Source organism: Chlorocebus sabaeus, chromosome 13, assembly GCF_047675955.1.
Source record: "Chlorocebus sabaeus isolate Y175 chromosome 13, mChlSab1.0.hap1, whole genome shotgun sequence".
Taxonomy (NCBI): domain Eukaryota; kingdom Metazoa; phylum Chordata; class Mammalia; order Primates; family Cercopithecidae; genus Chlorocebus; species Chlorocebus sabaeus.
The window spans coordinates 23598297-23623707 of NC_132916.1; the positions used below are offsets into that span (position 1 = coordinate 23598297).

The 25411-nt window shown below is 43.0% G+C and overlaps 1 protein-coding gene across 2 annotated transcripts in view; it reads right to left on the bottom strand.

Moving 5' to 3' along the window:
* FAXC (failed axon connections homolog, metaxin like GST domain containing) overlaps window positions 1–23566 on the bottom strand; it is a 72007-nt gene extending 48441 nt beyond the window's left edge. Inside the window, exons 1-4 of one of the 2 annotated variants that reach the window (XM_008007523.3) lie at window positions 23329–23563; window positions 22732–22853; window positions 16479–16614; window positions 6544–6740 (exon numbers count right to left, since the gene is read on the bottom strand). In XM_008007523.3, the coding sequence (XP_008005714.1) occupies window positions 6544–6740; window positions 16479–16614; window positions 22732–22838 (440 nt within the window). In that variant the 5' untranslated portion in view covers window positions 22839–22853; window positions 23329–23563. Of the gene's footprint in view, window positions 1–6543; window positions 6741–16478; window positions 16615–22731 lie in introns of both variants that reach the window. The other variant, XM_008007522.3, reaches the window with a different exon arrangement.
* Window positions 23567–25411: the final 1845 nt, after the last annotated feature.

Genomic DNA, 25411 nt, shown 5'->3' on the forward strand with positions numbered 1-25411 from the left:
AGGGGTTACAGAGTTTAGAGTTCCCGTCTGATGACTTCAGCTTCCTCCGTAGCATGGGAAATGAGGGCGCGCACACAAGGTGAAAACATTGCAGTGTAGAGAGTTTTAGGAGTAGCAGGCACGAAGGGAGAGGCAGCTGTTCTGTTCTTGGCAGGGAGGGGTCTCCGCCAGTGCAATGGTGTGGGGTTCTCTACCTGCAGCAGGCTGAATGCAGGACACAGAAGAAGAAACACTGGCTTGATTCAGAATTTCACAGCTAGAAGTAACTTCAGAAACTGTCTGGTCTTCCTCTTTTCTCCTTCTATCTTGCTCTTGATTTTTCTTCCTCTCTTTTCACTCTCTGTGTCCAATTATGATCGACCAGTGTCAGGAAAGAGAAGTAAATGAGGGTCAGGCAGGTCTTTAAGGGTTGAGGCCAGTGAAATGTGTATAAACTTTAAATACCAAAGAAAATAGATGCTTCACAGATTCCTAAATCACTACACATAGAAGACATCACATGGTATATGTTTCCATGTTCTTGCAAACAAGAATCCACCTCCTCTCACAGCCAAGATTCTTGAAAACTCTGTTCACATGATTGGAGCCTCTATCCCAACTACTCCACCAAAATCACTCTTGTCCAAGTCAACAGTGCAACATCTAAATAAACCATCTTTCTATATTCTCGCACTCTCTAAAGTATCTGACACTATTGGCCTCTTTCTTGGAACACCCCCTTAGCTTAGACTCTACTGCTTTTCCTTCCACCCCTTACATATTCCCAGGATCTCTATCTTCATTCCTCCTATCTTCCTACTCCACACTCCTGGAGCCATCTAACTCACAACTATTACTTTACACTCATGTCTCCCATATCCAGCCCTCTCTCCTGAGATCCACGGATCCTATGTGGATGACCCTCAAGAACTGCAAACCAACATTTCCAAAACTGCACTCACCATCTTTGTTCCATTCAAACCTGATTCTCCTCGCCCAAGCCAGAATCCCAGGAGTTATTCTTCACTGCCCCCTTTCCCTCACTCCTGACAGCCAGTCACCCTGTGAATTTGCCCTTTCTCCAACTCCATAAACACTGCAGTTCAGCCCTTCATTATTTCTTAACTACAAGGAACATGGCCTCCTACCAGGTCCCCTGACATCCCCTCAAGGCCCTTCAGAAATCCATTTGCTCCAGTGTATACAAAGAGCTTCCTCAACACGAACCTAATCCTAACACTAATGCTTCTTAGAGTCATTCATTAACTCCCCACAGCTCCTTTGCATGGCATGCCAGCCCCTCTCCCTACAGTCTAACCCCTCTATGACCTGGCCCTTCTCGGGCCCCATCTCCCAGCACTGACTCCCATGCACCCTATGCACAAGCCATAGAGAATTACATGAACCTCCCTGCTATAGACTGAACGTTCATGTCCCTCTAAAATTCATGTGTTGAAATCTAACCCCTAGTATGTTGGTATGTGGAGGGGCCTTTGGGATATGATTAGGTCATAAGGGTGGAGCCCTCATAAATGGGACTAGTGCCCTTATAAAAGAGACCCCAGAGAGCTGCCTTGCCCCTTCCACCATATGAGGTTACAGTGAGAAAGATGACCATCTATGAACCAGGAAGCTGGCCCTCACCAGACACCAAATCTACTGATGCTTTGATCATGGACTCACCAGACTCTGGAGCCATGAGAAATAAACTTCTGTTCTTTATGAGCCACCCAGTCGAAGGTATTCTGTTATGGCAGCCCAAACGGCCTAATATACTCCCCAAATGCTGCCTTCTTTCCTCTAAATTTCTGCAGATGTTGCTCCCTCTGCCTAGACATCCTACTCTTTCCCTACCACCAGCCCCTTCATCTGCCACTCCAACTGTCCTTGGATTCCATTTTGACAATACCTCCTCTGCAAAGCCTTCCCCGCTTCTCTCCAGTAGTAGCTGGCTGCCTTTCCTTGGTTCTTCAAACCCTCCCCCAGCACTGACCATTGCAAAGGCCTGATGTCTCCCTCCAGCCTTTGAGTCACTTGATAACAGGTATACATACCATCCTGGCCACTAACAGTCGTTCATTAAGTTTGCAGAAATAATGAATTATTGATTAAACGAAAAAAGGCTTTGCTTTTGAGCCAGCTACTGCTAAGTAGTGTTTCTAAGGGATGACACATACATAGAAAAATGAGAAAAGAGACAAAGAGATGTGCCTATGGAAAATGAAGAAGGGGCTGTCAATTTTCTCTTGAAATCCACGGCTCTTCACTCTCCACTGGGAGGAGGCCCATTGCAAAAGGAATCATGAATCATTAACAGGAGAGGACAGGGAGGGTCAATTTGGAAAGCAGACAAGGCTAAACAATTAATCTATCATTTTGAGAATCTGTTTCAAGAAGCTGAAATACTCATTTTCCTTATCACAACGAATGTATCTAATCTCTTCTGCAAAAATGGGGTCAAAGAGATTTTTTAAAAGACTATCTTAGAACAGAGGAATAAAACCTGCTCAAAAATGTTTAAAGGTGAACAAGAAAACAGTCAAAGAGAAGCTAGCCCCTGATATTTTAATGAAGATATCACGCTTTATAACTCGATACCTGGCCTATGATAGAAATGAATATTTATAAGTGGGAACCCATAACAAACTACAATTTGAAGACTGAGTATCAACACCTGGATTTCCAAATCATGAGCATGCCTTTCTCTGCATAGGGCTACATCCTTGCTGTCTTTTGCTTATACTCTGAATTAATCTACTCAAGAATATAGGAGCATATGATATGTTTCTGTAGTTTCACCAAGTTTCACAAGCATTAGATCAACCCCTCCAAACAGGGGCCCTCACTACATCTAAAACTGGGGTGGGGAGAAAAGAAAGAAAAGGAGAACATATGAACCAAGCTATAATCAGAAAGAGTAGTCTCTTGGCTTTTAGAAAAGATCTTCTTGGTTAAGTCAATTTATGAAAGTATCCCATCTCCTGAACTACACTCAAAATTTTAAAATTATGGCCAACCTAGAAGCGAGCTTGAATTCACTGTTCTAATGCCTGTGTGTGCGTGTGCACACACACACACAGGCATTAGAACAATTAATTTTTGTTATTTTTTTTAGAGACATGGTCTCACTCTGTCGCCCAGGATGTAGTGCAGTGGCGCGATCACGGCTCACTGCAGCCTTGATCTCCTGGGCGCAAAAGGTCCTCCCGCCTCAGTCTCCCAAGCAGCTGGGACTACCGATGTGTGCCACCACACCTGGCTGTTTTGTAGAGAGAGGGTTTTGCCATGTTGCCCAGGGCGGTCTTGAACTCCTGGGTTCAAGCAGTCCTCCCACCACAGCTTTACAAAGTGCTGAGATTACAAGCATGAGCCACCATGACTGGCCCTAATGCCTATATTTTTATGGGGGAAAATATAAATAACTAGATAGTCTGAAAATGATACTCATATGGGGTTGAAAGACGCTGAAGACGCTCGCTGACATCCACAAGGGGGCAGTATGTCACACTGAAGAAGCTGTAGTGTGTGTTACCCAAAATCAGTTTCATTCCAGTAATTTGACCCTGTGTCAAGCTGACTTCCCTTTACACCAGGTTCTCTGTACTTAAGCATTCAGTAGAACAAAGGGGATTTTTAAAAACTGTGTTCATGATCTTCAATAATAGTTTTTATAATGCAAGGGGGACATCAGTGTATAGATTTCAAGTGGAAGAAAAGCCACTTTAGAGTTGAGTGTGTTTATTTGAATAGACCTAAAACAATTTCGGAATTATGTGATGTAACATAACAATGCTAGCTTTCCATTGCCTTTGCTTTTCATAAAATCATGCCTGGGGTGTTTTTAAGGTTTCAGGCCAAAATAAACATATGAAAACTCCACATAATTGAATCTATTGAGTCAAACAAGGTAGGTTTATTAAATTTCCTCTCCTGGCTCTGTGAGTATAGACACAACCTAGGAGCTCACTGACTGTTAGAATTTAACAAGAGATCATGGAAAGCTCATACTTGTAATATTTTCCTACATATTTTGGTCAGATCACTGTATGCGGGGCCTCAGCTTCCACAGGTAGACATTTTGTGTGTGGCCTTGGAACCAGAAGAGGGGAGGAGGGGAGGCGCCTGAGGGAAGAGTATCTGAAGATTCTCTGCCCGGGGCATGGGGAAAGGAGGTTCTTTTCTCCATTGGGATTTAGAGCTCTCTTAAAAGTCTCTTCAGGGTTTCCCCAAAGCAAGAAGTTGGCTAAAGGCTTGAGAACCTTAAGAAACAGATTTGTTTTTCCTTCCACTACTAGGGACTAAATGGAACTGTGGGAATTAGCAGTGTTGCTTTGAAAGTTTATTAGATATCTCAATCAAGACCTTTCCTCCCACCTTCACTATTTTTTCCTCAAATTAACCATTGAGAAGACATAAGCAAGAAATAATAGCTAACTCCTCCAACATTTTTCAAATTAAACAGTGAATTAGAGAAATAAAATTGTCCTTAGAAGAGTCTACATATGACCCAAACAGATCCCCAAGCCTTTGGGAATTTGCAGTCCACAAAATTAAGATCCTTTCCCATGGGGTAACACTTCCCAACTGTCGCCCCCACCCCTCATCCCGCCCACACTCCACCCCACATGGAGTATCAGCTCGGGGCTGGTGAAGGGAGAGATGGAAAGGTCAGGGCAGGGATGAACTTTTAGCAGGGAATAGAGTTCTATAAAATGATATGCACACACACACAGAACAAAAAAGTAGTCATGTGTGGTAGTTGGAAATGTTGCTGGGTCAAAAACTTTCTAATGGGAATACATATTTTCTAAACCATTATGGAAATCAAAGAGTCGTAGCCAAAGTGACAACTAAAATGTATGGCTTTCAGCTTTTCAGACAGCTAACAAAGCGACAGCTCTGGCAATCAATGGGCCCATCAATCAAATGATGTAGTGCCTTGGAGGGCTGATGTCGAGGGAAGGCACATGGGTCAAGTGGCCTTGTGCGGGTCCTTCCTTTCCCTTCATAGCGGCAGAACTGACTGGAGCCTAGTAAGCAAGTGTGATGGGCTCTTCGCGAGGCTTTTCTCAGAAGCTAAGTTCTTCCTGGAAGCTATGCATGTCGGACGCAGTCATGCATTCTGGTTCCACTGTGACTGCTGCACACTTTGGGAGGGGAGCCCCAGCAGTTCCCCACCACTATTACAAGGAAAAGACCAGGTTCATTCCATGAACACTGAGTTTGATTACTTCCATACTGATCTGTACCCCTGTCTCCAGCGTCTCCCCAGCCCCCTCCTTGCTCCCCACTCTATCACCACTTTAGCAAGGAGGGGGTAGAAGTGGAGCTTAGGTCAGCCCTGGAATAAACTGGGCAAGAATCAAAAGTAAAAGGAGAAAAAGAAGAGGGTCACTTAAAATCCGAGAGATAGGAACAGCAAGTTCTCCATTTACAAAGAGAAGGAATAAATGAAACAGGGAGAGGAGGAAGAGGAAGAATCTTCTTCAATCAACCCCACACTGAGGGTATCACTCAGCGGGAGAGGTTTAATAAAAGCTACTGGGCCAGCAACTGCCTGCAGATAACAATCAATGCCAAAAACGGTGGGCTTAACAATTCTTAATTCAATCTTTGGAAAAAGATAAAGTTTGCAGAAATCAAGAGAAACTTTCTCTAGCTATTGGGGTGTAGAGAAAGGTGCAGAAACTCCAGAAAACGGATGAAAGAAAAATTTTAAAAACCAGATGACTAATGAGTTTGTAAAGCAAGAACCATATCTGCTTAACTCACGTGGTACCACTGTCAGCTCGAGGCTACAAAAAACAGAACAGGGAAAACTCATCAACTCGTGTGACGCTTCAAACTTGGGGAATACAACCTAGGACTTTGCAATCAAGCCAAAGAAAATCCAGAAAGGAGTAGTACGCTTTACTCCTGGAATACAGAGAAGCTCTTGTTATCTATGGACAACTGACTCTAGGAATTTTATCTTGACTTAGTCTTCCATTCCCTCCTCTGAGTCTCTGACATAATATTACTTTAATTCAACAGTTTATACAGTATTGGTAAAAAGCCCTGAGTCCAATCAATTGAACTATCTTCCTCAACTCAGTAAGTCCTAGTCTAGATCAAGGCCCATCAAATTATAGTCCACAGGCTAAGAAGTTTTTACATTGTTAAATGGTTGAAAAAAATCAAAAGAAGGATATGGTACATTAAATGAAATTCAAGTTTCAGTACCCGTAATAAAGTTTGAGTGGAACACGGTCATGCTCATTCGTTGGCATACTCTCTATAGCTGCTTCTGTGATAAAACAGCAGAGCTGACTAGTTGCAAAAGAGACGTACAGCCAGCAAAGCCTAAAATATTTACTGGCTGGTCCTACTCAGAAATGGTTTGCTGACCCCTGGTCTAGGTAACCAGAAACTTAACGGTCATAACAACTTTGACGACTGAGCCACTCATTTCATCCGAAACTGTTAAGGTAGCAAACTGTTGAAAAGGGATAAAGAGGATCTGCAAAGTGAAACAGAACTTGGGGCTTACTTCGAAAGGACGGGGACACTCCAGAGGGGACTCACCAGTAGAAGTGCTCCTCCACCATCTTGGTCACCGCTCTGGAGATGGCTCTTTCATGAGGGCCAAGGTTTTTGTTTAAATTCACTCCAAGTTTCTCTTCCAGAAAGTCAATTATGAATTCTGTGCCAGAAACTTTTTCATGATTATATTCAATCCAAGGCATTTTCCCTTGAGCAGAGAGTTTTCCACCAAAATAGTTCTAAGTAGAGTACATTTTTAAAAAGAGAAAAGTAATATTGTATTTAAATTCCACTGTATGATTAATAGAAACAAACATTCCAACTTTATGTTGATAGTGACAGTACTATTCAAGTGAATGAACTCAGGGCATAAACTCCTAAGACAATACACGGTTACTCTAGGAAAAAACTTGTTTAACCGCACATAAAGATATCACTTTATTCTCCCATCGATTCGATCATGGACTCTGGCTTATCATGGAAAAGAAAAAAAAAAAGACCCCAGGGGCAAGGGATGATGGGGATAGGGGGTAGCAGATTGAAAGGGCTGAAATGACCCTGGTAATAATCAGTCTAGTTTTAATGTACAAACAATTCAAAAACTCAAAAAGTGAAAATAAACCACAAGGAAGCCTGTACTGACTGGACAACTAACCAAAGACCTCACGTGAAAACCAGTATCTCACACCTGAATAATACTACTACTACACTGTAAATGAACGGTCCCCCAAAATTATAATGCTTAGGTCTAACAAAGTATGTACAACAGACTCAGCTACTGTGTCTCTTAAAAAATGCAGGTTCCTGTGCCCCAGCCTGGACTTCTGGATCAGAATCCTGGGGATAGTGCCCAGAAATCTGTGTTTTTGACAAACTGTCGTTGGTAGAGGGAATAATGGGGATTTGGGCTGATCTCTGCCTCCTGGTGTCTTGATATTTTATCTCATTGCTTATTCTAAAGAATAAAAGTAGGCCTAACCTCAAAAAGGGTTTGAGGTTACTATTGGGGATATTATAGGGGCTGCTGTTAGTCATACTGCCTTTGTGCAATTTAGAAAATAGAACTTCCTCTGGGTGGAAATGGTCCATTAGGTTTGCGGCTTGGCAAACAGAACTGGGTCAAGATTTCACCCCCACCCTTTGGCCGGACACTGTTGTGCAGTGAGCAACCTGCACAACCATATATGCCTCTCTAGACATTATCCCGGATGTTAACCAGGAGAAATGTCACCTACTTCTAGAAGTTGCTAATACATCTAACATTCTTGTAATCTGTATACTAAAGGTGTAAACTTACCACATACCATAGCCCCTATTTCAGATTTCTCTTGATGCCATCCATATCCTCTTAACACATCCCTTTCTGGACTCTTGTCATTCTCAGATGCAATCTATCCTCCACACTGCCACCAGAGGGAACTGTTTACAATGCAAATGAGACCCAAGAAGGCTGCTGCTCAAAATTATCCAATGGCTTTAATAGCTCTAGTCTACAAACTACCCCTTTTCACACAGCAATCTAGACCCACACCCACCATCTAGCCACTGCCCACCTGCCCGATCTCATTGGTTATCTAAGTCCCTCTGGTCTCCTGAATTCCAACTGCCCCCACCCAGCCAGATCAAGGTGACTGCCCACCTCCCTGACTTTGTGCACTCTTCCCCTTTTACAGGAATCCTTTTCTCCATCCTCTGTAAAGTCATATCCATGCTTTTTAAAAAAAAAATCAGTTCAAATCTCACCTTGTTATGTAACTATTTCCCCAGGATACAACCATTATTTGCCCTTCCTCTGTGCTTCCACTGTACATTGTGTAGTCCCCTACCCTTACAGAGTTACTATTTACACATCGGGCCTTCCCCCAGACCACCCTTTCCCCTGAGAACTTGTTACATGTTTATCCTGACTACTTTTTAAAATAGAATAAAAATTGTAGAAAGTCAAAAGTTTCCTCTTCAAAGTTCCCCTTCTTGTTAAAGAATAAATCATAAGTGTTAGAAATAATAGTTTCTTTTAAAGACTTTCTTCAAGCCTCCTTGCTTTGTGCTAGTAACGCTTTGTTAAGTCCTATTCTATGTAACTGTTGGACGTGCTCATAGGCACGTTCCAGCTCACAGTCTATGCCCCTTCCTTAATTGGAAATGTTATTGCTTCCTCAAACCTTTCATAAGTAACTTCTTTGTTCTTCCTTGCACTTAACTATTTAGGAAAGTTTTAGGCTATTAGCAAATCGGGTATCAGTTTAAGGCTGTGAGGCCCCACTCCAGCCAATGGATGCAGGACACAGCAGTAAAGACAACCCAAATGCCTAAGGGATAAATATGTCTGCTTTTCCTTTGTTAGGTGTGCTCTCGCCATTGTTCCATATGCAACTGAGCACCCTTTCTGCAGAAAGTAAAGATGGCCTTGCTGAGAAATCTTTTGTCTCCGTGCTGACTTTCCTTCGCAGCACCGATTATCTATTTCTAACAATTTTGGTATTTCTAACAAAATTAATAATCAATTCTTAAGGAAATGGAAGTTCTAGTATGTTCAAAATTATATTTTATATATTTATATAATGGATCATATATATATATATAATGGAAGTTCAAAATTATATTTTGATTGCTAGGTAAAAAGCAAGAGACAACATTTTAGAGACACTCTGATTACATCTAAGTAAACATACATGAATGAAAAAACATTTAAAAAAAAAAAAGACTCACAAACATGTCATAAGTAATTGGGAAGACTATAGGTGAGATGCCGAGGATCTTTTTTTCCCATACATTTCAATTTGTCTAAAAGTGGTTGTATAATTTTTTAAATAAAAAAAAAATTTACAGAGACGGGCGTCTCACTATGTTGCCCACACTGGTCTCAAACTCCAGGGCTCAAGCAATCTGCCTGCCTCAGGCTTCCAAACTGCTGGGATTACAGGCATAAGCCACGATGCCTGGCCCAAAAAATGTATGTTAAAAATGTTGATGTTTTTTTCTTTTTTTTTTTTAATTTTTCCTAAATATTTTTATTTCTAAAAAATTGAGACAGGGTCTTGCTGTGTTGCCCAGGTGGATCTTGAACTCCTTGTGATCCTCCTTCCTCAGCCTCCCAAGGTGCTGGGATTACAGGCATGAGCCACCACACCTGGCCAAAAATAATTTTTCTTAACTTCTTTACGTCTATTGAATAATTCCTGGACTATTTTTATTTAAGCAATTAGACTCTGACTAATCCCCTGAGGGTAGTTTCTGAAAGTAATTTTGAGAAGATAAATAGGTAAATCCTCCGTAATTTTTCCAAGCTGATGTTTCCTTCTGCAAGTCTGCCCGAGGTGAGACTGATGTAGTCACACATACGCTACATTATTAGCATGGCAGTGAAGGCCATAGGCTTTGGGTTTCAAAATCTCATTCCATCATTTATTCACTGAGTGACCCTGGACCTCCCTGGGTCTCCCTTAACCCTCCCTGGACCTCAATTTCCTCATCTGTAGAGTGGGGATAATAACAGTTGCTAGGATGAAATGAGAAGATGCACAGTGCCTTCATCAGAAGTATTTTGAGATGAAGAACTTGAGACTCTAAGAGAGATGCCAGAGTCTTGGGACTCTGATTTGATATACTGTACCCAAAGTTTTAGGTAAATATCTATCTATTATATTCACTCCACCCTGGAGCTATCTTGAGTCATCTTCCACTGGCTAAATTTGAAATAATTTGAGCAGTCTGTGTGGATTACGACACATTGAAGAAATCCACACACTCATTATCTATTTAGTTTTGAAGAAGAATGTCCTTATTTTTCGGAGCTGCATGTTGAAGTATTGCAGGGTGATGTGTCAGGATTTCTGCAACTTACTTTAAAATGGTTTATCAAAAACATTGTTCACAATTGTAGATGTAAAGGGGGGGAAGCAAAGAAGACGACGTATTAACCATTCACAATCTAGGTAAAGGGCATGGGGGTGTGCACCGTACTATCCTTTTGTCTGCAGCTTAGAAAAAAAAAGACACAGGAGGGGAGACAAGATCAGCAAATAAATACAACATCAAAAGTTAGGGCTGACAGCCGAGGCAGAGAGCTCCAAAGGAAACATTTTCTTTTTTCTTTCTCTTACTTAAAAAGAATTCTTTTGTGAAACGTATGCTTCTGATACAACTACTTATATCAAATGATGTAGGTGTCTTTATATATGTCTGAAGAAATGTAAGGAAGAAAAGTCAAAAATATCAGTTATGATAATAATCTCCAGCTCATAGGATATCAAGTAATTTTCACTTTCCACATACATTGTTTTGTACTGTTTGGAATTTTTCTAAGGGCCATTTATCATCTACACATAATCAGAAAATACAGTAAAGCTATTTTTGTGTTTTTCAAAAATTAACCACATCCCTAGGACCTCCCTGTGCATTGTTTGCAATTTCCTATAAGTCTACCATTATTACAAAATAAAAAGATTCTAAAATTGAACTCCCAATATTCATATCTTGATAGAGAAAAATAATAATAACTGTGTTCAATACATTGAGCTTTTTTTAAAAATAAGCCTTTTGATTTCCTAACTAATGGTCATCAAATATTCATTCCCATTCCATTTAGGTTAAAAAATTCAAGAGCTTCTAATATAAAGTCATGATCTGAGGAACATGGCATTTTAATCTTTTTTAAAAACGGCACAGGCAAAAGAAGGGGCAGAGGGTACAGCTCCCTGGGTCCATGACAAAATATTTCTCTACTGATCAATCCAAGAAATGAACTCCCCAGCACTCCCCAGACACCCACTGCATCAATACAAATCCCACTAAGGGAACGGGAATCAGGGTACCACCAACCCCTGCAACAGAGCATCCCTTTCTAAACCACAGCACCATTTTTTTTTTTACCTAAAATCTGTTACCCCCCGAGCATCACCCACTCCATTTATCTTCCATAGAGACCTCACAGAAGAAAAACAGCCCTATACAATTCTTTCTTTAAAAATATACTTAATAAGAAATATAATTTTGGAAGGGGTAAGCACGCGCCTTCTTGAAGACCTCTGTAACGGCTGCAGGCTTCACAGCAAGGCATAAGTCCCGCTGCTCCAGTTACACTAACTACGGGTAGCTGCTCTAAAATGTGAAGAAAGGTAGATATGCTGCAGGTAAAGGCAGGTCTGCAGCAGTCAGGGCTTGATGGCTTGAAGGGCAGAAAGGAAAGTGCAGAAAAGCCTGGCAGCTGCTGCAGCCATCACAAATGACAGGATTATTTTATCAAAGGTGGGGGAGCACAAAAGATCTTGGAAGTAGTCAGAGACAGCAGTGCACAAAATTCAGGTTTTGGACTCCCACTGCCCCAAAGCTGTCCTGGCTAAGTGAGGCAATCTGGTCAAGAGTGATGATGGAATAGAGACAGGTAGCTGTTGGGTAGCAATCTCTTCCTTCCATTTGAGTCTCCAAGTGACACACATCTTCAAGTGCTGACTGCCAACACCAAGCTGAACAACGATCTCTCAAATATGAGCCAATGCATTTAGATGCTGCAGGCCTTGTTTCCTCCACTGCTGTCTTCGCAAGTCCTAAGTAATCTTCTCCCTGCTGCTCTCTCTGGACTTCCCCCGTGCATTCCAGTTACCAGTTACGAAGATCCCCTTTCTAATCTCTTTCTGTTCCCAAACATCCCATGTCCTCCCTGATGCCCCAATCCGAAGTCTGGACTCGGTGCCACTTCACCATGTCCCCAAAGGACCTGCATTATAGCACTTAACCAAACTAAAGCATGCCAACCATGTTGTCCCAGCATTGCCTGAGGAGGATCACTGCCACCCCCTTCCCCTCTTCTCTACAGAAACTGGCTCAAAAAGCACAGGCTATGGGGAGTCAGGAGCTGGAGGGGTAATATCATTATTGGGGCAGGCAAAAGCTTGGCTGAGTGGGGAGCCCACCCCCTCCAACCTCCCAGCTGGTCTCTTACAACCTGAGGAGAATACCTCCTCCCAGTGTTGCTGCTTTGTAAGAGTCTAAAGATGAACCCCAGAGCTGCAGGAGCCATTTGGGGGAGTGGCAGCAAAGCAAAAGGACCAGAGTAGTTTGGGGATGACTGAGGCTCACCTCCCTTCTTTTTTTAAATCCCTCAGAGGTACAGGACCGGTGGCCTGGGCTTTAGCCCTTGTCCGGTACAAATTCCCAGGCAGAGAAGTTGGCATCCCTGGTAAAAGGAGCTCTCAAACCAAAATAACTAGGTAAGTACCACTACTATGAGAAGGGCAATGCACTGAATTATATGACATGAAGCAGACTTATTGGGACAGACCGAAAAATTTACGTAACATAACAAAAATAACATAACATATCCTCCAATGGATAAAGGAAGAGATTACTAATACAAACTAAAAGAAAACATTAAGAAGAAAAATACAAAGATTGAAATAAAGAACACAATAGATGGGGTAAATAGCATGATGGATACAAAAACAAACAAACAACAAACACAGGGCAATGCAAAGGAAGCTCAGCGAGAGGAATGCTTCCAGAAAGAAGCAGAAAAGAATTCAAGTAGAGAGTAGAGAGATAAAGAAAATAGAAGCAGAGGTTCCAAAATCCAGATAATAGGGAACAAGGAAGAGGAAGGGGGAGAAAAACAAACATAAAAGAAAAGGAAATATTTTAAGAAAATTGATCATTAATTCTCCAGAATTCAAAAGAGATGAAAGACCTCAGATAATAAGAGTTTATAAAGGACCAAACAGGATATATAAAGAGCCACACCAACACATGCCATATTGAAACTTGAGAATATTAAAATTAAATACAAACTCTAAGATAATTTAGAGAGAAAGAGAAAGAAGGATGAGATTAACATGAATTTTTTTTTTCTTTTTTTTTTTTTTTGAGGCAAGGTCTCACTCTGTCTCCAAGACTGGAGTGTAGTGGCGCGATTTTGGCTCACCATAACCTCCGCCTCCCCAGTTCAAGCGATTCTCCTGCCTCAGCCTCCCAAGTAGCCGGGATTACAGGCACATGCCACTACCGCCCAGTTAATTCTTGTTTTTGAGACAGGGTGTCGCTGTCACCCAGGCTGGAGTGCTGTGGCACCATCTCGGCTCACTGCAGGCTCTGCTTCCCGGGTTCATGCCATTTTCCTGCCTCAGCCTCCTGAGTAGCTGGGACTACAGGCGCCCGCCACCTCGCCCGGCTAATTTTTTGTATTTTTAGTAGAGACAGGGTTTCACGGTGTTAGCCAGGATGGTCTCGATCTCCTGACCTCGTGATCCACCCGCCTCAGCCTCCCAAAGTGCTGGGATTACAGGCGTGAGCCACCGCGCCCGGCCTAATTTGTGTATTTTTAATAGAGATGGGGTTTCACCATGTTGGCCAGGCTGGTCTTGAACTCCTGACCTCAAATGATCCACTGGTCTCAGCCTCCCAAAATGCTGGGATTACAGGTATGAGCCACCATGCCCAGACTAATATTTTTAAAATATAGAAGGAAAAGAACTTTGAACATAAATTTATCAAATGTGAGAGTATAATAACAATATTCTCAGGCATGCAAAGCCACTGAAGGTTTGCCATGTAAAGACTCACTCTAAAAATATTCATCAGGGAAGTTCTCAAATAAAAAGATAAATCCTTTAGAATAAGATATATGGTAAATAAGGCTAGTCAAATAACATAGTAAAGTTTGTTGTCTAAAAAGGATAAAAAAGAAAGGAAAAGAACTGCTAAAATTCCTTTTTCTTTTTTTTTCTTTTTTCTTTTTATTTTTTGACAGAGTCTGGTTCCGTTACCCAGGCTGGAGTGCAATGGCGCAATCTTGGCTCACTGCAACCTCTGCCTCTTGGGTTCAAGCAATTCTCCTGCCTCAGCCTCCCAAGTAGCTGGGATTACAGGTGCACACCACCAGGCCTGGCTAATTTTTATATTTTTCGTAGAGATGGGGTTTCACCATGTTGGCCAGGCTGCTCTTGAACTCCTGGTCTCAAGTGATCCACCTGCCTCAGCCTCCCAAAGTGCTAGGATTACAAACGTGAGCCACCGTGCCTGGCCGAAAAACTCCAGAATTAAAATCTTAGACAACAGCAACATAACTGGGATGAGGGCTGGGAAGAAAGGGAGAGACCCAAGGTATATGTAAACTGCTAATGTGTTTGTATTATAACAGAATAAATACAGACTTTAATACATTTAACAAATTAATGAGCATAAACACAAATTTGGGTCTTAAGAGTATCTACAATAACAACAAAAATATAATTTGTTTTAAATGAGAAAAAATTATCTATCTATTAGAAAGCAGGAAATGAGAAAAAATTTTAAAATGAAGTATAGTAAGGAGAAAAATATTAAATAAGATATTAGAAATAATTTCTAATAAAACAATCATTTCAATAAGTGTAAATGGATTAAAGTTGCCAATTAAAAGACTCTCCAATTAGATATAAGCAAGAAACAAATACAAAAAGAGAGAGGGAGAGAAAGAGAGAGTATGAAGAAAGATATCCTAAGCAAATATGGACCAAAAGAAGGCTGGAGAATCTATCTCAATATCTGATAACACAGAATTCAAGATTTTTGAAAAATCGTAAGAGACATCAATGGATGATACATACTGGAAAAATAAACAAGAGTGAAAGATGTGAACTTTTATATGTACCTAACAATGTAACCTAAAATATATAAATATTCTAACATAAAGCAAGAACTGAGAGAATGAAAGAGACAAATCAACAAATACACTTGAATATTTTAACATGCTCCTTTCAGAAGCTGCTAGAACCAGCAGACAAAAATAAGCAGAAATATAGAAGGTCTAAATAATACACCAAACATGTTTAAGCAAGTAGATATATATAGAGCTCTATATCCAAACAGAGCATATGTGATTATTTTCAACATTTTTAAAAAGTAACTACAAACCAGGCCAAAGCTTCAGTAAATTCCAAGGAATCAATATCACAGAGACTATCTTCTCTGACCATAAAATTAAAAATGATAACAAAAATCAAAGCTTAAAATAATTCCATATGGCTAGAACTTGGTTAAAAATAAAAACATAAGTGAACTTTTTAAAAAATACATAGAATTGAATGACTATGAAAACACAGCATGTTGACTTTGTGAGACACAGCTCAAGCATTACTCAGAGAGAAATATATACCTTTAAGTACATTCCTCTTCCTTACTTCCTACTAAAATGAACAAGTGTTTCCCTGAAAGTCACACAAGCAGAACATGGAGTGCTGTGGAAAAGCTCTCACTACATATACAAATATCTACCTCATGGCGTACTGGGCCTTCTGCCCCCAAGATTCATGAGGGACAAAATACAATGCTGTCAATAAACTAAAACCTAAAGTAAAAAACCACATCAGGCAGTGGCACACCAATCTTTGTCAAGGTCCAGTAGGCCTGTCAAAATTATTAACCAAAGCTTACTTTTTTTTTTTTTTTTTTTTTGAGATGGAGTCTTGCTCTGTCACGCAGACTAGAGTGCAGTGGTGCAATCTCGGCTCACTGTAACCTCTGCTTCCCCAGTTTAAGTGATTCTCCTGCCTCAGCCTCCCAGGTAGCTGGGATTACAGGGGTCCACCACTATGCCTGGCTATTTGTATATTTTCAGTAGAGACAGGGTTTCACCATGTTGGCCAGGCTGGTCTCAGACTCCTGACCTCAAGTGATCCGCCTGCCTCAGTCTCCCAAAGTGCTGGGATTACAGGCGTGAGCCACCACACCCAGCCCAAAGAATACTCTGTTAAAGAAAAATATCATGGCGCTGAGTCTCTCGAAAGTTTAGACCTTCTTGATCCATCATTAAATTGGATCTGTAAAAATCAACAGACTCTGGAACCGAGTATTTTATTTCCCTCTTACTAAGGACTAGCCACTGCTAGTTTCAGCTCCCACCCACTCTGGCATCCACTGTGTGAGATGAAATATTCCCCCTTTAGTTAAATACTCATCCCCTGATACTGATGTCATAAGAAGAAAACATATTTGCACACAAGTACCTGATACGGTAAGTCAGCCATCCTTAAATAAGTTTCCATTTTTAAACAGAAAGGAGACAAACTGGGAACACCATTGTTAGGTCTTGCAAACTGATGTAAAATAATAGCATCTTTAGAGTCAATCTCTTGCTGTTTCCTGTCAAAACCAAAACAGAAATAAAGAACAATCCACATGTTATCCACATTCAGTTCCCTTACTTCTTGAGAGGGCCTGGCAGGGTTGTAGCTCCTCAGTGAACAAGCTGATCTGTTTGTCACAGGGGCTTACCTCACCCAGCACTCATGGAAGCTTAGTCAAAACACAAGAGAACCTTGCAAACTCCCATGATATTACCATGACCCCAGTGGCTCAGCAAAGTAACTACATAACAACCAACCTCCTTCTGTTACCTATGGCCTCTGGGCAACAAGAACATTTTCTGGTACTGGTCCACCTATTCTCCCGCCGGCTGTGTTTACCTGCCAGGGACAAGCTGGATGGATAAAAATGATACTCTGTGCTTGCTATGTGTCACACATTGTTCTGAGGGTCTCACGGGTCTTATCTCCTTTAATCTTCATAATAACCTTATGAAGTAGGTATTACCGCTATCCATGTTTTATAGATGAGGAAATTCAGGCACAGAGGATTAACTTGCCCAAAGTCACATTGCTAGTAAATGGCAGAATGGGCACTGAATCAAGAAGTCAGAGTCTGTGTTTTCGGCCATTAGACTATACCGTGAAACAGTCTATTCATCCAGAAGACCCAGGAATAACAGTGCAGATTTGCTCTGCTATGACCCAAGTCTGTAGGGAAACTGACACTGAATATTCTGGTCCCTCTTCCCAACTGCCCATGCCCTCACCTAACCCTTCTTTCACCTGTAATGCCGTGGAACCCGCCTTCTGGATGCCCTCTCTCTAGCTCTGTCTTCCTTATTTTCTGCCTTCCCAGCATCCCCTTTTACCATACAGCATGTATTTTAGTACCCCTGCTTTTCCCCTTTCTTCTGTCTCAGCCACACATCCATCTTTTCCTTTGGCTACTCTTTTGGGTGAGGAGGACTTCCCTGCACACAGTTTTTCAATAACCACTACATAATGGAATGAATGCTGGATTCCAAGTCTGGACACCTGGTGGCAAATCCAAGCCCTGCTTCCCTTACTGGCCACGTTAGCCTAGATCTCTCCACCATCTTCACCTGGAGAGTGAGGACAGTACCAATTCTGTATGGATTATCATGAGGATTACATAAGGTAATACTGTAACTATTTAGTGAACTATCAAGCATTAAGTAATAGTGGAATTTATTCTCATCCAAAGAGATATGGTCTCATCCCTGCAAGCTCATCATTCCACACAGCCCCCCTCATACCCCACTCCTTGGGACCCTTTTGCAATTTCCATCTTCATTTGACCCAGCCGATTCCCAGTCAGATAAACTTCACTCTTCCTTCCCCTTGGCCCTCCCTGAGCCTCTGGTTCCCTCGCATTGTTCCCAGTACAACAGCACACCTGCTTCTTTCCACCCAAGAAAGAATAATTTCTTTGTCTCTTCATCACATGGATGCCCACTTCCTGCAGATCCCCATTTAGTAAAACAAACCCTCTTGAAAAGTTTACCACCCAAGGGCCCATTCAACTTCACAATTCAGACTCATTTTGAAAATACCTGTCGAGTCAAAAAACTAAAAATATTTGCTGCTTTCTGGCAATATTTACTATAAAAGAAATGTTTTCATTTAGATGGAATGTTTGGGAAGTCAGATTTTAAAATCAAGAACTCATTTAGATGATGTTCCAAGACAGCACAAACTATAGATTTGACAATTAACTGATTTTGTCCAGTCAAATAATTCCCATCACAAAGTGATATTTTCATGTAAATTAACCAGACAAAAATTTCAGAACTGACAGGAGAGAAGACAAACCAAAAATCCCTGCTCCATCAGCCAGAACGATCTAATTCTAATTGTTAATTTGGGCCATGTCATAGTAAGAATGGATGCTAATTATCTACCAAGCATATGCTAATGACTTTATATATATTATATATATTAACTTATTTAATTCTGACAATGACACTTTAGAATGGGTATTCTTATAATTTAAATTCGGTATATCATACTATACTATTTTATAGTAGATAGGAAAATTGAAGCTTAAAGACGTTAAACAACTTGCCTAAGGAACATCAATTTAAGATTGACTCTGAAATAACTCCAGTTTCCAACTCTTCAGCACTTCAAGGCCAGCAAAATGGGCAATTCCTCAGTTAATCGTATTAAAGCTGCCAGTTTGACTCAGACCACTGAAGCCTGGAACTTTCTGATAAAAGTCACAGCTAATGATGGCCAAGTTTTATTGAATTTCGACCATGACAAACTCTGTTCTAAGCATGTCACGTGTTAACTCATTTAATCAACTATGAGAAAAGCTACTACTACTATTACCATTTTACAGATGAGAAAACTGAGTCATCAAGAGCTTACTGTCATATCCAAGGTTATGTGGTTGGTTACAGACAGAGTCTGAATTTGAACCCAGACAGTCTGGCTCCAGAGCCCTCCCTCCAACAGGTTCCAGAGCCCTCCCTCCAATATGTCAGAAACTCCTCTCTAATTTAGGATCAGACGATTGAGTGAGTTGTTTCCCGCACAGCTATATTTTATAAAGTGACCTTATCATAAAGCTTGTATAAGAGGATACCCACAGAGCATTAACTAGCTAGTTTACTACTATTCCTGGGGCTAACAATATCACAGATGAACATGCCTCTGTATATAGCTGATGATTTGTTAGTTTGCAGAGATCAGATGTTGATTCACCAACTAAATGTTCTAGAAGAGGCTGACCCTGTGTGTCAAAAGTGCAAATAAGCACTGGTAATGAAGTTATTACGTAGTCATTCAATTTACAAACAAAAATTTCCAAAGCCTGATTGAATTTAAGATAGCTGCCAAGCTATCTCTACTCAGGGAAAACAAAGTAGTGTGTTGGAACAATATTTATTTAAAAATATGGTGCTAAAAAAACATGGATAAAACCCCAAAAAACCTACTTTGGTTATATTCATTAATTAAACATCCTAAATAATTCTCACCTGTCAACTTTACTCTTCCACTCTAGAGACACAGTCATAGATGAAGGTTATGTCTATGCAGCAGAAAATCCAGGTAGGCTGGGGAAGAGTTTACAATAGCCAGTAAACTCAGGGAAGTCATTTTAAGGTGTATTTTCCATATCACATATTTCAGATTTTATTTTGTTCTCTGCCTAAATTATAAAGACTGTTGAAACCTAGATTTCACCTTAGTGAAGGTAGCTATCATGTAACCTCTAAAGCCTTGGTCTTCGCCCTTCCTGCCTGTTTTTCTCCCTTTGCCCCTCCACTCCTCTTCCCCTAGAGGCTGCAAGAAAGGCACCTGCTACAGGCCTGTCTTCCTGAGCGATGCTTCAGTTCTCCACATTGCTCTTCCTTCCTCTTCCTCCAACAAAACTGATTTCAAAGTAGGTACTTTTTTCTTTTTTTTTTTTTTTTGAGACGGAGTTTCGCTCTGTCGCCAGGCTGGAGTGCAGTGGCACGATCTCCGCTCACTGCAACCTCCGCCTCCCAGGTTCAACCGATTCTCCTGCCTCAGCTTCCTGAGTAGCAGTAGGACTACAGGCGCATGCCACCATGCCAGGCTAATTTTTGTTTTTGTTTGTTTTTAGTAGAGACGGGGTTTCACAATGTTGACCAGGATGGTCTCGAGCTCTTGACCTCGTGATCCGCCCGCCTCGGCCTCCCAAAGTGCTGGGATTTCAGGCGTAAGCCACCGCGCCCAGCCAAAGTAGATACTATCTAAGAGGCAGTGGTTAAAAAAATGCAGGCTCTGCTATGAATCTAGATCCTGCTACTCTTAACTGTGTGATCTTGGGCAAGTTGCTTAACCTCCCTGAGCTGCAATTTCCTTATCTATGAAACGGGTGTCAAGCTTCAAATAATAGTTGCGAGGAATAAATGCAGTCACACATGCAAAGCCCATATCTGCAGAGTCCCTACTCAGTGTTCAGAAATAGCCCTTCTTCATTGTTTGCATTACTTCAGAGGTGTCTAATTCAACTCAAACATTAGTCCAGAAACAAAACTGGCCAAGCATGGTGGCTTACACCTATAAACCCAACACTTTGGGAAGCCAAGGAGGGAGGACTACTTGAGGCCAGGAGTTTGAGACCAGCCTGGGCAATACCATGAGACTCCATCTCCACAAAAAAGTTAAAAAAAAATTAGCCAGGTATAATGGTTCATGCCTGTAATCCCAGCAACTCAGCAGACTGAGGCCAGAGGATCGCTTGAGCCCAGGAGTTCAAGAGCAGCCTGGCCAACATGGTGAAACCCCATCTCTACTAAAAATACAAAAATTATCCAGAAGCGGTGGTGCATGCCTATAATCCCAGCTACTCAGGAGGCTGAGCCGAGAGAATAGCTTGAACCAGGGAGGCACAGGTTGCAATGAGCTGAGATCAAGCCACTGCACTCCAGCATGGGTGAGAGCGAGACTATGTCTCAAAAGAAAAAACAAAAAAAAAGAAAAAGTGAATCAACCTAGGATTAAACTTCTTAGTCCAAATAAGCATCCAGTGCTGAGGTTTATAGTCCCCTAAATGAGTTAGGAGCTATCTGTGGGCAGAGAGCGCTCCAGGCTCCAGTGACCACACCTGCCAGGGCATGGCCTACTCCAGAGTGGGAGCTGAGCTCCATACCGTTTCTGCAAGGTCATTTAAGCTCTGTTTTAAACTTGGTCCTGTGAAGCCTTCACTCCCTCCACTGCTGAGAAGTCTCATGGTTCGGGATCTCCTCAAAGGCTTTAGACTAGAATACAACTGAGAAACAACTGGGTTACCATTTAAATTGCTGCCCAAATGTTTTAGTTCTTTAGGTAGCTTGAAATCTAACTTGAAATACAGTTCTAAAACTAGCACAATTAACAAATAATCTAGAGAGATAATTCTCTTCAAATTTTTTTTGTTTGGTTCAGCTAGATTCAAAGCAATGTGTTAAGTGAGAGAATTAAATGTGCAACAAGCTTAAAATAAACTTCCTCAAATATGGCTAAATAATATGAAAACCAATACATTTCCCCAAACCTAAATGATTTCCCACCCTCTCAGAGATGGGAACTATTCAAAATATGTATGTTAGGCCAAATACTTACATTAGGCTATCACAACAATGTCCTCGGATCCCTGCAGGCTAGTAAAGGTCACCTATCACTGTCTTTGTTTATAACCTATTGTGTAGGATTCCTCCACTGGAATAAGGCAGTGTGGACACATTTCTTCCACTTTAGAAAATACTGGCAAAGGGGCATTCTGAGCTATTGAAAACTGGGCTTCTGGTAATCTTCCAGTGACGGAGGGCTCAAATGCACGGAAATTTTAACCATTAACTGATGTATCAATTAGCCAAACGACTATCTCAGTGCCCTGTGGTATTACTCTACCCAAACAAAAATCTCGTGCCGGTTGGATGTACCAACAACAGGGGCCTCCATTTTCTGGTACTTCCAACTCAATCTTGTAAACATTCTGCGGCAGCGGATGCAACTGTTTACGGCACTGGGCGACTCCGTGTTATGCCCAACACACCCATGTGCTAGCCTGTCCTACTGCTCACACAACAATGACATCTAAGCCTGAAGATGGTGCTTGGCGTTCAATACCAGAGAAGCAGAGAACCAGGTTAAGGCTGCATCAAAGCTGCAACCACTACACTTGGTCATGCATCTTTAACAGGGACCCGCAGGTTTCTGGAGCTTTTGGCAATTTTTCAGCCTTTTGATGTTGACATTTAGGGAAGGATGGTGAAGAACTAACCTTTAAGTAAAAGATAAGGTTAGCAGTTAATATTCCAGCATTATTACTTATAAACAAGGCATTTCATAAAAGTGTAACCTATTTCTGCAGGCCCCAATTCTATTGTTGCAAACACACTGCACTTAGATCCTCCTCCTAAGGACATTTCTTAATAGATAACGACAAGTGACCCAGAGCATTTTGGGAGACAAATGTTTTTCCCTCCCAGCACCGGTTAAATTCTCCTTTCAACTCCAAACTGCCCCTCACGGCCAGGTGACCACCGAATGCCTTTAGGGAAAGATAATTGCAGGACGTTTGGGCATCTGAGCAGCGTGACCGAGGGGCTGGCAGGGGCCCCCCTCGCGCCAGCCCTGCCCTAGCCAGGTGCCCCTCTCGGCGCCCCTGTGCGGGTCCCTCTCTCCGGCTCACCTAATGACCAGGAGTTCGTGGAGCAGATACGCAGCTGCGGCCAGCAAAGCTCCCCCGGTCAAGTAAAGGGTTTTCTTCCACCAGGGATCGGAGCCCAGCCCTGCCATGATCCCACCGTAATCCTGCAAAGGGAAAGCGATGATGTCCCCATAAAAGGAGAAGGGCTCCTCGGACCCGGCCCACCAGCCGAAGAAGGAGATGCTCTGGTTCCAGCTCAGATCCACCACGCACGGCCTGGACGAAGCAAAGCCAACCCCCCAGTGCATGCTGCGCGGCTGGCTCCGGGCGCCCCTCCCAGGGCCCGCGCCGCCCGCATGGGAAGGGGCCGGCGCGGCCCGGCGCGGGCTCAGAGGCGCGCGGAGGACGCGGGCGGCGGCGACTGAGGAGGCGGCGGCAGAGGAGGAGGAGAAGGAAGGACGCTGGCCGCGGACTGCGGGCCTGGCCGGCGGGGCCCCAGAGCCCTGGGCGGCAGCAGCGGCCGCCGGCTCCCCCCGCAGCGGCCTCTCCGCCCCGCTCTTTGTGTCGGCGCCTGGAGAAGGCCGCGTGATGTCATTGCTCCCCGGGGCAGGCAAACAGAGGCGGGATAAAGTCACCTACCCCGCGCCCTACCCCCGCCCCGCATCTCCGCGGTCCGGCCGCCTCCGCCGGGGCCGGATATGCAGGGCTGGGGCGCGCCGGGCGGGCTCCGCGCTTCCAGGCGGCACGCCCAAAAACCGCTCGCCGCGCGCGGGCAAGGGCGGCGGAGGTGCCTGGAAATGCGACTCCACCGCGAGGAAGCTGCAGTCGGGGCCCGGATCCCGGTCCTCCCCTACCCCGGCCCGCCCTCCGCCTGCGCTCCAGCCCCTCCCGCGGGCCCCAGAGCGGGGAACGCGCAGGACTCACCTGGGGCGGCGCGGAGCTGCGGTCAGGAGACGCCACCAGGCGGGGGCTGGGAGCGGGGGCCGGGATTAAAGTCGGGAATCAGATTGTTCTGGCCATCAGGAAAGCGCTGTGTATTTGCATAATGTGTAAAAAACACTCTTATTACATTACACAGTTACCTCGAGATTGACCAGGTGTTCGCAGGGACGAGATGTCTGGTTTGACAAATAACAAAATACCTAGAGAGATTTCTCTGACAAACCCACTTCAAGTCTTTCCTCTTTGAAGTCACTATCAGGGAACTCGCTGATACAGGGTTTTGGTTGGGGGGGCGGGGGTCCCTCTTTTGGTTAAGAAAATCTGTCTAACAACTGTGTGTGTTCAGTGTATTTTTTTCCTTTAACTTCATTTATTAAAGTTCATAAGTACAAAGAATAGACGCTTGTAATATATGCACAGATTTTAGCAGGAGCATGGATAGTTTTAAATTGGAAGAACTGAAAAAGGAAACAGGACAGTGGAGGTTCATCACTCTTAAGGTGGAAGGATGGATAAAAGAAACCTCCAGACTTTTGCCTGGGGAGCAGAGATTGAGATGCAAAAGGACTCCCCCCTTTTTTCCTCTCCTGCCACACTTGCCCCTTAGAACAGGCAAGGAGTGTGGTCATATTGTTAAAAAATGATAAATATGGACGTGCTGCCTCAACGAGACGGGGAGGGGCTAGTCAGCTGATGCCTAGGCACCAGCGTGTGAGATGCCCCAGACACTCCTGGGAACATGTGACCTACCAGGAAGAAGTAATGTGTGTGGTTTTAAGTGAAGCTCCCATGAGTAGGTTGTAAGGAGTGAAACCCAACGACCTCCTGGGGTGACTGAGGTGGTCACCAGCCGATCTTGCAAGGAGAGAGACCAGAAAGCTGCCTGGCCTTGTCGGCAAGAAGCAGAGTAGTTAAGTTTGGGACCAGAGCTGCAGTGCTCTGGAAGAGGGAACAAGGAGGGCTGGCACCAGGGATTCTCCATGCTCCTTCTGTGCCCTTCCCACAGAGCACTCAGTCTTTGCTCTCAGTGAACACTGAGCCAATATTTAAAGAATATAAGTTTGGTACTTGGGATCACATTATTTGCGTATCTAGGTCTAGGCATGGGGATGGGCATAAATTACTTTGAGTGGAAGAATATGGAAGGCAAAAGGGAGAGTCAATCCGGACAAACCTAATGCCCAAAAACAAGTTAGAAACCAGAAGAAGTATAGTATTTTTATCCCAGAAAGACACTGACTACAATTGACTCTCACTCATGGTGACCTGCCCCACCCACACATGCAGGCCAGGGGCCCACTGCTGCTTCCTGGGAGTATCAGACAACTGTTGAGCATCAACTGGTCTCTGGTTCAAACATGGTTTACATTTTTAGAGGAACACTGCAGTGAAAGTCTTTAAGAAGCAGATGTGGGCTGGGCGCAGGTGGCTCACACCTGTAATCCCAACACTTTGGGAGGCCGAGGCTGGTGGATCACCTAAGGTCAGGAGTTCAAGATCAGCCTGGCCAACATGGTGAAACTCTGTCTCTACTAAAAATACAAAAAATTAGCCGGGTGTGGTGGCGAGCGCCTGTAATTCCAGCTACTCTGAAGACTAAGCAGGAGAATTGCTTGAACCTGGGAGGCAGAGGTCGCAGTGAGGAGAGATTGTGCCATTGCACTCCATCCAGCCTGGGCAACAACAGCGAGACACCATCTCAAAAAAAAAACAAAAATAAAAATAAAATAAAATCCCACAAGAGAAACTAAAATGTCATCTTAATCTGATGCATGTTAAA